Source organism: Salvia splendens, chromosome 4 (genome assembly GCF_004379255.2).
Source record: "Salvia splendens isolate huo1 chromosome 4, SspV2, whole genome shotgun sequence".
Taxonomy (NCBI): domain Eukaryota; kingdom Viridiplantae; phylum Streptophyta; class Magnoliopsida; order Lamiales; family Lamiaceae; genus Salvia; species Salvia splendens.
The window spans coordinates 13,820,901-13,834,155 of NC_056035.1; the positions used below are offsets into that span (position 1 = coordinate 13,820,901).

Here is a 13,255-nt window from a genome sequence, read left to right on the forward strand (position 1 = left end):
GCCACGGGTACACGTTGTAGTACCCGCTCATTGGAGGCCAACCACCTCCCCCAGGAGCCGGGGAAGTATGGGACCCTGCCCCGGGAGTCGGGGGCGTCTGAGACCCTACACCGGGAGCCGGGGGAGTCTGAGACCATCCCCCGGGATTAACTGGAGTACCTTCGTAGTTGTTCTCCATTGCTCGTTATTGATCTTGTACAGAAAGTAAGGTAGAGAGAGAGTACTCGTTAAAACAAGTGGTGCGAATGAAAATGAGGTTCAACGCGCGTATATATTGTGTTTTGCGAAAAAAAAAAAAAAATATATTTAAATCCGACGCCGGTTTGGCGCCGATCCGGGAGCCACAATGGCGCCCGTGAGGATCGGCGTGGGAACCGGCGTCAGCGCGGGAATCGGCATGGCGACGCCGATTTTGACGCCGATTTCGCCCACGCCGGTTCCAATGGTTCGGCGTCAAACCGGCGTGGGCGAAAAATCGGCGCTCCGGTGGTGACGCCGACCATTGGAGATGCTCTGAACTCTCTTTGCAATAGTCAATGTTCTAAAGCTTTCTGCATGTGTGCGTCAGTGCGTGTGTTTTGTTTTGTTCCTTCTTTTCAATTTTTTTGCTTTTCAAATATTTTTGGGAGAATACCCAAAAAGAACCCACTTTTACTTGAAAGGTCCCATTTTTATCTCGTATTAGTATATGCAAAAATGAGGCCCCTTCCCCTTTCCATTTAAAAATAATGCATGTGGGCGGAATCTGATTTAGATGGATGAGTTCTAGATAACAACAATGGAAAAAGGCTCTTCTCCTTCTCCTTCTCCTTCTTCTTCCTCCTCCTCTTCCTCCCCTGGCCCGGACTCCCTCAATGGCTTGAAGTTTGGCAAGAAAATCTACTTTGAGGGCGTGGGTTCTGGCCTGCACCAGCCCAAGAGCGGCGGCGCTCCTCCTCTGCCCCCGTCTCCGGCCAAGAAGGGGAGGACTGCGGTGGTCCAGCCGCCTATGTGTCAGGTGGAGGGGTGCAGAGTAGATCTGAGTGATGCTAAGCCTTACTACTCAAGGCACAAAGTCTGTGGAATGCATTCCAAATCTCCTAGGGTCATTGTTGCTGGCCTTGAGCAAAGGTTTTGTCAACAGTGCAGCAGGTCACCCCTCTCTCTCTCATACTGTGTAGAAAATGGTTAATTTGGGGCCTTTTTTGTTTTTTTTTTAATATGTGTTCTTATATTTGATGGTGATGTCTTTTCCATTGCTTTATGTCTTTGGTTTCTTGATGTTGATGGGGCTTTGCTACTGTATATGGTGCTTTCCTTTTCATTTATTTTGTTTGGGCATGTGGTGTAGTTAATTCTAGTGTTGCTTTTGATACTGATGTCTGAGGGCTTCTAAATGAGACTTGCCATCTATGTATACATGCTTCCAAAAGAAACAAGAAATGAGGTAACTACACCAAATAATTGATTTCAACAATGTTTGTATTTTTCAGCAAGTATGTTATAAATGTAGGAAATAGGCTCTGGTACATTCATCTCACAACTTGTCAAGTATTAATGGACTTGATTAAATTTGGTGTAACCCAACAGCAATAATTGAAGAATGCCAACTTGAGTTTGGTAGACAATTAATTTTCTGTTGATAGTATTTTAGGTGAGCAAATATTTATAGAAGCTAGAATAGAGGCTGTAAAACTATTGATGATTTAGTACTTGTTCTCCTAACCTTGATTAGAGCAGCCATTTCCAGCTAATCAAGTTTTCTAAAGGAAATTGGATATTGTTATTTGTAGCTAACTCTTTGTAGATTCAATCTGATTGTCTAAGTCTTGATAGTTTCACTTCTGATTTTCTGTGAAATGGTATGAGGCAGTTGGTTAAACTTATGAAAAAGAGATTATGCTAAAATGAGATCAAATAGTGGTGCCTCTGCGAAACTTGGTTGCAAAGTTCAATGTGGGGAGAGAGTTGTTCTGGTTGAAATACACCCAAATATTTGAAGTTAAACTTAAAAAGAGAGTTGGTGAATAGTCGATCCTTTCTAGGTACTTGCTGGAGGCCATTCATTACAGTTGGTATTAATGCTGATATAAAAGAAGAGGGTTGCGTGATATCGACTTTCTTAAGCAAATGTAGAACCAAAATTTTGAAACAAGGCTGTGACTGGTTTGCAATAAATAGCTTATTCACTGCTTTTGAAACAAGGCCATTCAAAAGTAAGATTAAATAATGCAACAAAGAAATAGCTTTAACTCTAATTGGGATTGTTAATTTAAAGAGACAGATTGAAGAATTTGGTAAAGTTGCAACTAGGCACACTTATTCCTGAGTTTCTGATGTTGGACCTTCAAATGTTGCTGTAATAATAATAGCTTCTTGTTAGCCTTGTTCCAGATTTCATCTGTTACCAGAATTCGACCAAGGAAAGCGGAGTTGCCGGAGGCGCCTAGCCGAGCACAATGAGCGTAGGAGAAAGCCGCCAGCAGGATCTCTGTTGTCTCCTCGCTATGGAAGCCTCTCTACATCTATTTTTGGTTAGGCATTTCTGAACTAGACCTCTCTCTCTCTTTCTTTCATCTTAAATTTGTAGTAATTTTTTCATGTGAGAAGACCATAGCAAATCTGGAGGCTTTGTGATGGAATTCAGCAGCTACGCGGCTCTCAGTGGACGAGATTCATGGCCGGATACATCACCCAAACGAGTAATGGAAAGTCAAGCTTCCATCACTGGAAAGTACCATCTTCCGCTGCAGGGCAGCTCACAGTCACAGGGCCCCCTGTATGATCAACTGCAAGGTACAACACCAAGGCCCGGTTATTCTGGTCCCGGAGCATCCTCTCAAGGATGTTTCGGTGGGGACTCTGACTCTACCAAAGCTCTCTCTCTTCTGTCAACTCAGCCGTGGACCTCAAGACCCCGGTCCACCAGCCTCGTAGCTAGTAACTTTCCAGGGAACAATGGTGCGCCGCCTATGGTTCATCCATCCATCAGTGTTCAAGGTGCTCCATTTGCATGCGACCAGGCTCTGCACGAGATGCCACCCAATCTTGGTCGCGGACATACCTCTCATGGTGCCAGCAACGAGTTCATTGGGGAGCTCGGCTTGGCTCAGCCAAACGATGTGCACTTCCACGACCTCGTTCATTCAAGGGGGTATGATGCTTCCCTCCAGCATATGAATTGGTCGCTTTAAACCCAAACTCAGTCGAAGATCTTATGCTTACAATAATCGACGAGGAACTTGTTTTGCTGTCTGTGCCTCTGTAAAAGACACATGCTTGCATTTTTATGATTAATTATCTACTGCTTTTTTTTAATGTAGTTGTCTCAACTCTTATATACTTCTCTAGTAATCTCAGAATGAAATAATAGACCATTTAGGGATCTCAAAGGTTAGATGCATCAAAGATCCTCTCAAGAATGAATCATAACTTAGACCTGACAGCAAATGCATTCACATTGTTCTTTGAAGTTCATCTTGTGTAATATCACTATTTCAAACCAATTTGATTTCAGCTTAAAATCCTCCAGTTTCTCTCCTTTTTGATCACCAATTCAATACAAACATTTCCAAGACACCGCTAAATTATGAACTGAGATTGCCCCAAAACCTTATTTATGTGAATAGAACATAAAGTGAAGCTAAGCATTCATCATAATAAAGCTTATGAGATAGATGATCACATACAAATATGAATGTTATTGGTCTGTATACAGAATTTCATTAAAATACAGTACTCATCTGACTCTCATATTTACAGGGCTAGTTCCGTCATTTCCAGTTGTGTTCACATAAATTATCGCAAAATGGGCGTGGAGCGCACGCGCTTCTTCTAACTACATAACTGAATCGAGTTGCTGCATTTTCACATTCCAGCTTCTTATTGTATTCACTCACCATCAACTCTCTCTAAAGAGGTAAATCACGCCATGATTCTCTGCAATTAACCGACATAGTGTGCTACATACATTTGCATGCATTGCGAACATTGATTGATTGTGTTTGCCAACACATTTTCCAGGTTCTTGAAAGTTACGGTTTTTCTGCAACTCATTTTCGCATGCCACACCAAATCCTTGTATATCAGCGATGTGAATAGTTGCTAGTCTGTATGTCTATGATTTCGTGATTTTGTTGCGCAAGAATTTCAAACTTACAGTATAATGTTCTTACAAACTTCAAATTTTTTTACTTGTTATTCAAGTTTTCAGCGCAGAATATTGTTCCAAATACTTTTCTTGATTTTCACATTTGGGATTATGCGAAGCTTAATCGAGTGTTTCGGGTTTAATACTTGGAGTAATTTTTTGCTTTCCTTAATTATGATACTAATCATTTCTTGTTTTCGGTATTTTTGCAGAATATTTTTTGAGGGAAAATAAGCAAATATGGCTAAGAATCTGTTCTTGCTGATTCTGGGTTTCTATTTGGTGATTATGGGACTTGAGTCTTGGGCAATCACTGATTTTTTCGAGGGTAACTACTCTCTTTCTAAAACATCAATTTTGAATTACAGTTGATTGCTTAATTTATACACCGATTTCTTGACCTTTTCTGCTGGTAAAAGGAAAAAGATTGTGCTTATAGTCTTAACTTAGGAAGAATCCATGAAAGTTGGTTCGAGAAGTTTTTTCCATGATTTGGGCCATTCTTGAATTTCCTTCAAGTTAATGAAGTTGAAACACTTTTTTATTTTTATTTTTGTGTTGATAGTGTTGTTTTTAGGGTGTGATTGAACATAATGTACAATCTTCTTACTTGTTGTGCTTTTGTGAAAAAAAATCTGATAAACGGGCTCGTGTTATGCAGTTCAAGCTCTTCAAAATCTGTACAGGTCACTTAACAACCCGATGCAGCTGGAGCTTTGGAAAGAAGGGAATGGAGACCCTTGTGCAGAACTCTGGACTGGAGTTCACTGCATCGGATCATCAATTATCGAACTGTAGTTCTTCATTATCCATATGATGAAATGCATTCTTCTTACATTGACTATGATAACTTCTTATTTTTGTTTATTTTTGCAGTAAACTTCATGGGATGGGTCTAACTGGTAACATTGAATTTAAGCTCTCCGATCTCTTAAGTCTGAAAAAATTGTAAGAAAATTCTGTTATTTTTTTTGTATTCTTTGATGTTGTCAAGCCCTGCCATGTAACCTCTTAAATAATTTTATTAGGGACCTTAGTTCAAATGACATTCAAGGATCAATCCCCTACAGTTTACCTCCTAACCTCACACACTTGTAAGATATTCAAATTATCTTCTTCGTGCAAGAACTAGGACCATTTGCTTAAGAATTTTAGAGTAACAACTGTTTTGGTTCTCTTCAATGCATATCAGAAATCTTGCTGAAAACAAATTCAATCAGAGCTTTCCATACTCGATAGAGCAGATGAAACACATCCGACATCTGTAAGAAGATCTCTATCTTTAATAGGACTAATTCTGAGTATTCTTAACCTTCTGTTATGATACTGAGTTTTTGTTTTACTCCCCGTAGGAATCTGAGCCACAATTCGCTATCTGGATCCTTAGGAAATGTGTTTACTGGCCTTGAGAATCTTCAAGAATTGTATGCTTCATTCAACACGAGGGGAATGACTATTTAAGTTGTTTCTCAATTCTGACAAATGTTTTGTTCTTTCACCAGGGATCTGTCGTTCAATAGCTTCACCGGAGATCTACCTGTCTCAGTCAAATCTCTGGCAAACCTAACAGGCTTGTGAGTTTCTTTCTCTGTTTTGTTGACTCTGATTGATGTATGGAACTGACATGAACTATTTCAGGTTTTTGCAGAACAATCAATTTACTGGATCAGTAATTTTCTTGGCTAATCTCACTCTCACTGATCTGTATGTGTATCAAATAAAAAATTGAATCTTTCCACTATATTTAGGTGTGTGCTAACTAATCCCAATTTCAGGAATATTGAAGATAACCATTTCAGTGGTGTTATTCCAGAACAGTTCCAAAATATCACCAACTTGCTGTATGGTGTAGTGTCTTTAACTAGAGAGTATGCTCACATTTGATTTCTGTAATTGTTTGACTTGACTTTTGTTTCCGTTCAGGTTTGGGGGCAATGAATTTGTACGAGAAGCAAACTATCCTCCTTGGAAGTTCCCTATTGAGCCTATGCCGAAAGAGAAAGACAGTCCAACACCAACACCACCACCACCACCACCACCACCACCACCACCACCACCACCAGCAGCAGCAGTAGTAGCAGCTAATCTTAGTGCCTATGAGAACAATCCTTTTGAAATAAACGGAGCTCAAAAAAAGAAGAAAATGGGCGCATTTGGTATACTGCTAATAGTTGGTGGCATCATTCTGGTTGCTGGAAGTGCAGCTCTTACTATTGTCCACAGGCAACAGTCATCTATGAGAAGACACAGAAGCTCAGTAGGCCGTGAAGACTCGATGAAATCTCTTCCTAGTGATACGCTCCAAGGTAACAAGAACTTATAAGGAAATCTTCTTGCTTTTATTTTCATACTATTACTTTTTGCATATTACTTCTTCCTAGTGGTTCGCATGGCTTTCTTTCCTCACCTTTTTGTTTTGCTTCCTCTGGAACAGATTATACATCGGTGAGTGGAAAAGGCAGCCCTCACACATCGGGATTCAGCTCTTCACCCATGATTACTCCCTCTCGTTTGCCTGCTGTTCGGACTAGAACACTGAAATTGCCCAGGACAAAAAGTTTCTCAAAGAGCAGAATGGCATCTGCTCCAAGAGTATACACTATTGCAGAGCTTCAAATAGCAACAAACAGCTTTGGTGAAGAACACTTTATTGGTGAAGGATCCCTTGGTTCAGTTTATAAAGCACATTTTCCAGATGGCACGGTAAATTTACACACTATTCAAGTTGCGAAGGTTTTGAATATCCAAAATAAGAATTGTGCTGCATGTATATTCTCTTTTGGTAGGTTTTGGCTGTGAAGAACATAAAGACAGTGCCTCTATCCATTATCGAAGAACAACAGTTCTTCGATGTGATAAAAAATATATCGCGTTTGAAGCACCCTAACATTGTTCCCCTTCTTGGTTACTCTATGGAGCATGGCCTGCATCTCCTTGCGTATGAGTTTATCAGGAACTTGACTCTTGACGATGCTCTGCATTGTGTAGCGTACAAGCCGCTGAACTGGGGCGCCCGTCTTCAGGTTGCTCTTGGCGTAGCACGAGCTCTGGAGTAAGTAGATAGCCATAATATTTTCATTTTGAGTAGTCCACCCCTCAATCTAGTTCATCTCAAGAAAATGTGCTTTTTTTGCTTGTCAGTTACATGCATTCATCATTTGTGCCGCCTATTCCACATAGCAACTTGAAGGCTGCTAACATCTTACTTGATGAAGAGCTCAAGCCCCATGTCTGTGACTGTGGTTTGGCCATACTGAAGCCTCTTTCTAGGAACACGGTTAAGCTCAAGGTACACGTTAAGCTCAAGGTACACTTCTTCTCCTCCTCCTCCTCCTCCTCTTCGCCTTCTCACTTTGAAATTTGGATGTATGAACAGGCTTCTGAAATGGCAATTGCTGATAGTGGCTACATTGCCCCAGATAATCTACAACCTAGCTCTGGTAACTCGAAGGCTGATGTCTATGCCTTCGGGGTGCTGCTGTTAGAGATTTTGACAGGAAGAAAACCATTTGACAAGTACTATGTTCTTCCTCTGTTTACTTCAACTTTCCCATTTTTTGATATTGTATCAGAATTAGTATTTTCATCTGTGCGCGCGCAGTTCACGACCACCAGGAGAGCAGTCACTGGTGAGATGGGCTGCATCCAGGCTTCACGACAGCGCGTCATTAGCACAGATGGTGGATCAACCCATTAAGAATAAAATCCCCTCCAAGTCTCTCTCTCGTTTTGCCGATGTAGTATCTATGTGTATTCAGGTATTGCAAAAGACAACATGCGTTACATTATTATAAGTTAAAACCAAGAGATGATAATAACCTGCATCTCTCTCTCTCTCATACAACAGCCTGAGCAGGAATTCAGGCCCCAAATTGGTGAAATTGTGGAATCGCTAAGCCGACTACTAAATCCAACTGCGGCAGATGTCGCAGAGGCAGACTTTGAACGATCTTTTAGATCAACCAATTCTAAGTTCTTTAGCTCATCACCCACACAAAGCTACTACTCTGTGTAATCTTGCTTTTCACAAAGTGAAATATCTCAAGGCTTTTTGAGAGCAATGAGTTGTTTGAAAAACAGTTTATAGCATCAATTTTGGTTTTGGCTATTCAAAGGTCACTTTGATATCATGAACATAACACCGTTGTTAATAACTATCGTTACAAGTCTACAGACAACTAGTTTATGGAATTTATACATTTAAGCCACTGTTCAACAGAGTGTTAATCTCTCCTATGATATTGACAGGTCTTCCGTCGAAAAGGTTTGAAAGCGTAGTCTCACAAAGTTGCTTTAACTCTCTGGTTTTCACAAGAGCTGCTTCCTGCAAAATAAAATAGTAAAAATGTATTAGCAAGCCACAATGCTGGTGGAAAAGAAAAGAATTGACTTGATTCAATTTCAATAATTGCAGGTGCAATCCGTTTTTGTAATTTAACCTAAAAAGTTGACTACATATTCCTCTCAAAACTGAGCCCTTGGAAAGAAAATAAAAAAGCATGACCCTTGCAAGTGAACTTACTTGTCTGGGCCATGAGGAAGATAATGAATTTTGTAGCTCCAGGCGTTTAGCATAAAGGTCCTTCAGCCCTTCCTTTAACTTAGATTCATGGTGCTTCTTTTCCTCCAGTGTAGTTACCAAACGATCCAAAAATCTGATGTTCAAGAGAACCATGAGGATTATTTTTTATATCATTGGACAAAACACGAGAAGGGGCACCTAAGAGAACGGAAGTGAGAAAAGCTTTCTAGGACATTATCTTTGGCCAATAAACATGAATCTACAAAGAACCAAATGAAAGTTTTGAATCCATGAATTAAAGCACAATCTATGGAACGTCATGAGAACACAGTGAAACCATGCACCCTAACTTATAGCCAAGACATGGGCAGGTCAGTGTGTGCGTGCGTGCGAGTGTGTGTGTGTGAGAGAGAGAGAGAGACAGAGAGTGATAGAGAGAGCAAAAATAATTTGTAATAAGACTGTTGATACCTTCTAGAGTTCAGTATCATAATCATGTCCCGAGTCTTCCTATTAGTTAAGTTTGAGATGGCTAAAGATACATTTGACAGCATCTCACGGATAGAGTCAGAAGAGTACTGCTGGAGCACAAAGGGAGCTACTGCTTGGACTTGATGTTGTAAAGATAAGGTTTCTTCATTTGTTAATTCAAGCAACCGTTGGTTCAGAAATGCTTTGACCTGATCTCAGTATCAAAGAGAAAGATGAAACATAAGTAAGCAGAAAAGAATAGCAAGATATCTCAAAAATGAAAAAAGAGAGAATACATTGCTAGGTTGAAGGATTTTTCCTTAGCAAAATAGTACACAGGGTAGGAAGGTGTAACATTAAGTCAGTATGAACCTCAAATAAGTCATCAAGTATCTTGTTCCGGTATTCTGTTTCCATAAGCTGACTCCTTTCTTGGCTACTTCCAGTTGCTTCAGCTTTAGAATAATGATCGATTAAACCAGATTCTGCGGGAGTGCTTGTTACAACAGTTCCCTCAGCCCCGCCAACCTCTGGATTTTCAACACTTATATCCCAATCAATACCTGGCAGAGAGACATCTTGAGCTGTGCCTTCCATGTTTTCCATGACCTGATGAGTCTTAGCATCATCTCCATGAGGAGAATTTGGTAAAGCATCACTAGCACTAACAATTTCATATGGACCCAATCCATTTCCATTATCTTCTGTTTCTACAGCACCAATATCCCAATCAATGTCAGAGCTCCCCAAAGTAATATCCCAGTCAATGCTTTCAGTTGCAATATCTGCTTCCCCAGCAGCTATGAGTGCAGGTTCATCATTGCTTACTTCAGTGGTGACAACACCAAAAACTTCAGGACTCACAAAAACGGTAAGAGAAGGGGGATTTAGGCGAATGTGTATCAAGTTTGGCAACACAGGGCTAGGAGTTTTCTGCAAGCACAGAAATATTTCAGAAACAGGATATCAAATGAATTATAAGCTTAAAAAATATCAAGGTAGTAAATCAATTCAAGAAAAACTCTTACATCCTTCTCTGTATGAGCATCTTTAACAAATGTTGAGTAAAACTCAATGGCCATTGTTACGGAATCACTGTTCAACAATTCTAACATCTGACCAAAAGTGCTCGGAAGAGATTTTACAGCTGTTTCAAACAACTCTAACCTGACATTTACACCCTGCAGAGCCAGACTCATCATTCATCTAGCAATTTCAGACTGAGCATTTTGGAATGTGAAGAACAAATATAAAGAGAGGGAACGAAAAACAAAACCTGCAATCCTAGCTCATGACAAGCCTCTGAATATTTTGCTGCTGAAAGAGCTGCATTTCGCTTTATATCAGTTTCTTTTCGCTCTAATTCCACAAGCTGTTGTTGACTCTTTTGAACTTGCTTCTTCTGATATGGGCTTTAAAATGAAATAGAACCAACCAGTCAGAAGAAAAATGTTATATAGTATGATTCATATTATTGCTATGTTTTGTAAGAAAACTACAAACATTTCTCACATTTCATAATTCACATTTTGGACCATTATCTGAGCAGCCTCACCAAGATAAATATGATCTTTCTCATATGCACGCACTATGGTCTCCCAATCTCCCTGTCAAATTGAGGGATTTGTCACTAAATGTAAAGAATGATGATTTAATGGAGACATATATTCCAAGAGGACGTCTAGATATCTTACCGCAGCACCTGATCGCCGACCAAATATATTACGGCTTTCTGGAGTTGACTGTAAGAGGATTTCATATATTTTCTTTGCTTCCAAATAGCCAATTCCTGAAAAATAATTACAATAGCAACAAGAATTTTTTGAATACACAATAGCAAAGAGATAGAAACTTAGAAAGTCGCCGCTGTGATTACACATAATTTAACAATTAGCATCGATTTCAAACAAAATCCTGCTAACACTAACCTCCATAGAATCGTCCTACCAAAGTCTTAAACAAGCATACTTCAACCCTTATACAAATGTAATCTAATCTAAACTCACATAAAAATATGGTAAATATTCAATCACAGACTTGACTAATTTCAGAAAAAAATAAGTCGATTAGCATTTCCAAGCATCGCCTTCTTTCGCTCAAGCACAAATGCTTAATTGGAGTTCCACAACTCCTAATCATCGCGGTTTGACAAAGTAAAAATGAACTGACGAAACAAAAATCAAAAGCAACTAACTAAATAAGAAACGATCTAAAACCTTCAAGGTCAAGGGTTTGGAAAAAAGGATCAATGTCTTTGGGCAGTGCAGCAAACGACGTCGAAATCTTCGCCCTCACAGCCGCCATTCGCTTTCTCCAATCCGCCGGAATCCTCTTCCGATCCACCAGCCATTCTTCAATTCAACCAATATATCAACTCAAGTTTTTCCGAAAAAAAAATAAACAAGAAAACATGGGAATTAAACTAGAGATGGTGATCAAAAAAAGTTGAGTCTAACAGTTGAATGTAACTAGTGAGTTTACCTCCGAGACGAGCAAAAGCGATGTCGATCGGGAGTTTCCGAATATCGTCTTGATTCTGCATTTCTTCGAGATGACGATTTCGGATTTAGCGAAGCATAAATCTCTTTTGGAATTTATTCAGCTCTGAAGTTTCACAGGTGGTGTTTCAGACTGTAATTACGTTCGTATGATCGCTGGAAATTGGTCGTGGGCTTGATTTTGGGCTTCGCTTATATTGGGCTCCATATGGTCTGTTCGGTAAATACAATTGAATGAATAATAATTTAATTTTAAATTCTTTGTTTAGTAAAAATAATATAATTGATATAAATTGTATGAGTGTGTTGTACGTGTAACGTCTGTGTTGTGTGAAAGTGACATTTTATAAGCATGTGGAATTCCAAAAATTGATATAATTGATATGGAATTTAAATTATGAAATTGTAAAAAAATACTCCATCCGTCTCAATTTAAGAGTCACATTTTGTCATTTAAGTCCGTCTCAGTTTAAGAATCACATTTAGAATCTACCATATTTGGATATAAAATTTAACCTCATTATTCATCAAATTTACACTCAAATGCCATTACTTTCATAAAAATAAAACAAAACAAAATTCTAAACATACAAAAGTCAAAAGAGTCTCACTTTCCACAACCTCACTTCAATTATTACGCACTCAAACAACCACTACCTCACTTCATTTATTACACACTCCACCAATTTCTTAAAACCCGTGTCATAACTAAATCTTACTCTTAAACAGGGACAGAGTGGGTAGTATTTTAATTCAACTTTAAATTCAATATTTTGTGTTATAAAACATTGAATTTATAATTGAAGACTCCAATTTCAATTTCACAAGCTCAATTCCATAATATCGAAACGGAGTCTTAGAGAAAAAAAATTAGTACTACTATTTACTAGTAATATATGGTACATGAAATATTCTCCTAGTTCTATAGTAGTGGAGACATTTCTTTCTAACATAGACATTCAGAAAAAAGATGTGTAATGTATATTAAATAAAAAGATAATAAAGTAAAAGAGAGAAATAAGAGATAGAAAATGAAATGACTATACTACTATTGAATGCCCAAAATATAAAAATGACTCTGCTACTATAAAACTGAAGGAGTATTAATTACTCATTCCGTCCCACATTGACTCTACATTATTTTCTCTCTTACTTTACCATTTATTCACTTTAATTATTTATTATCATTTTTACAAACGAGTGCATAAATGCAAGTGTGACTCCTAATATAGGACGAATGGTGTATTTAACACAGATGCCCTGTTTGTTTGTCAGGATTCTAACAGAAAAGTAATATTATAACTTATTCCTGGAATTCTAAAATTCTTTGTTTGTTTCAATAATAAGAAAATAAGGGCATCCACAGTGGGGCGGACGACGGACGATGCGTCGTCCGCGCCCTAAGCTTAGTCCGCGGACGAAGCGCGAACGATAGGGCATCGTCCGCGACATCGTCCGCCCACTATGGACGACGCGGACGATGGCGCGGACGATGAAACGCGCGCCCTAAAGCTTAGTCGAACATGAAGGTAGGAGCATCACCGATTGGACCGATGACGAAGGTGCATCTAGCTCCTCCGGCACGGCGACCCCGCCCCCCGCTCAAGGATTACCGGCGGGTTTCAATGAGGTTCT

The 13,255-nt window shown here is 39.3% G+C and overlaps 3 protein-coding genes across 6 annotated transcripts; 2 read left to right on the top strand and 1 right to left on the bottom strand.

Annotated features, from left to right (window-relative positions):
- Nucleotides 1-604: 604 nt before the first annotated feature.
- On the top strand, nt 605-3,297 carry LOC121798704 (squamosa promoter-binding-like protein 14). Its single transcript, XM_042197836.1, has 3 exons — nt 605-1,131; nt 2,374-2,513; nt 2,590-3,297. The coding sequence occupies exons 1-3, from the start codon at nt 779-781 to the stop codon at nt 3,171-3,173; spliced, it is 1,077 nt and encodes a 358-aa protein (XP_042053770.1). The 5' UTR covers nt 605-778; the 3' UTR covers nt 3,174-3,297.
- Nucleotides 3,298-3,731: 434 nt separating this feature from the next.
- On the top strand, nt 3,732-8,380 carry LOC121798706 (protein STRUBBELIG-RECEPTOR FAMILY 2-like). Of its 4 annotated transcripts, none has more exons than XM_042197838.1 (17): nt 3,732-3,898; nt 4,342-4,457; nt 4,791-4,923; nt 5,006-5,077; nt 5,158-5,223; nt 5,322-5,393; nt 5,482-5,553; nt 5,632-5,703; nt 5,768-5,833; nt 5,905-5,970; nt 6,053-6,435; nt 6,564-6,832; nt 6,916-7,181; nt 7,271-7,436; nt 7,506-7,645; nt 7,731-7,887; nt 7,977-8,380. In XM_042197838.1, exons 2-17 carry the CDS (start codon nt 4,370-4,372, stop codon nt 8,142-8,144), a joined length of 2,256 nt encoding a protein of 751 aa, XP_042053772.1. In that variant the 5' UTR covers nt 3,732-3,898; nt 4,342-4,369; the 3' UTR covers nt 8,145-8,380. The 4 variants fall into 4 exon arrangements, with proteins under 4 accessions (XP_042053772.1, XP_042053775.1, XP_042053773.1 ...); XM_042197841.1 differs by having other exon boundaries at nt 3,735-3,898; nt 7,271-7,418; XM_042197839.1 differs by having other exon boundaries at nt 3,898-4,002.
- On the bottom strand, nt 8,195-11,763 carry LOC121798709 (CDK5RAP3-like protein). Its single transcript, XM_042197843.1, has 10 exons — nt 11,604-11,763; nt 11,339-11,473; nt 10,817-10,911; nt 10,635-10,729; nt 10,399-10,534; nt 10,151-10,303; nt 9,495-10,055; nt 9,123-9,331; nt 8,652-8,784; nt 8,195-8,453 (listed from the first exon to the last, which is right to left on the bottom strand). The coding sequence occupies exons 1-10, from the start codon at nt 11,662-11,664 to the stop codon at nt 8,322-8,324; spliced, it is 1,710 nt and encodes a 569-aa protein (XP_042053777.1). The 5' UTR covers nt 11,665-11,763; the 3' UTR covers nt 8,195-8,321.
- Nucleotides 11,764-13,255: the final 1,492 nt, after the last annotated feature.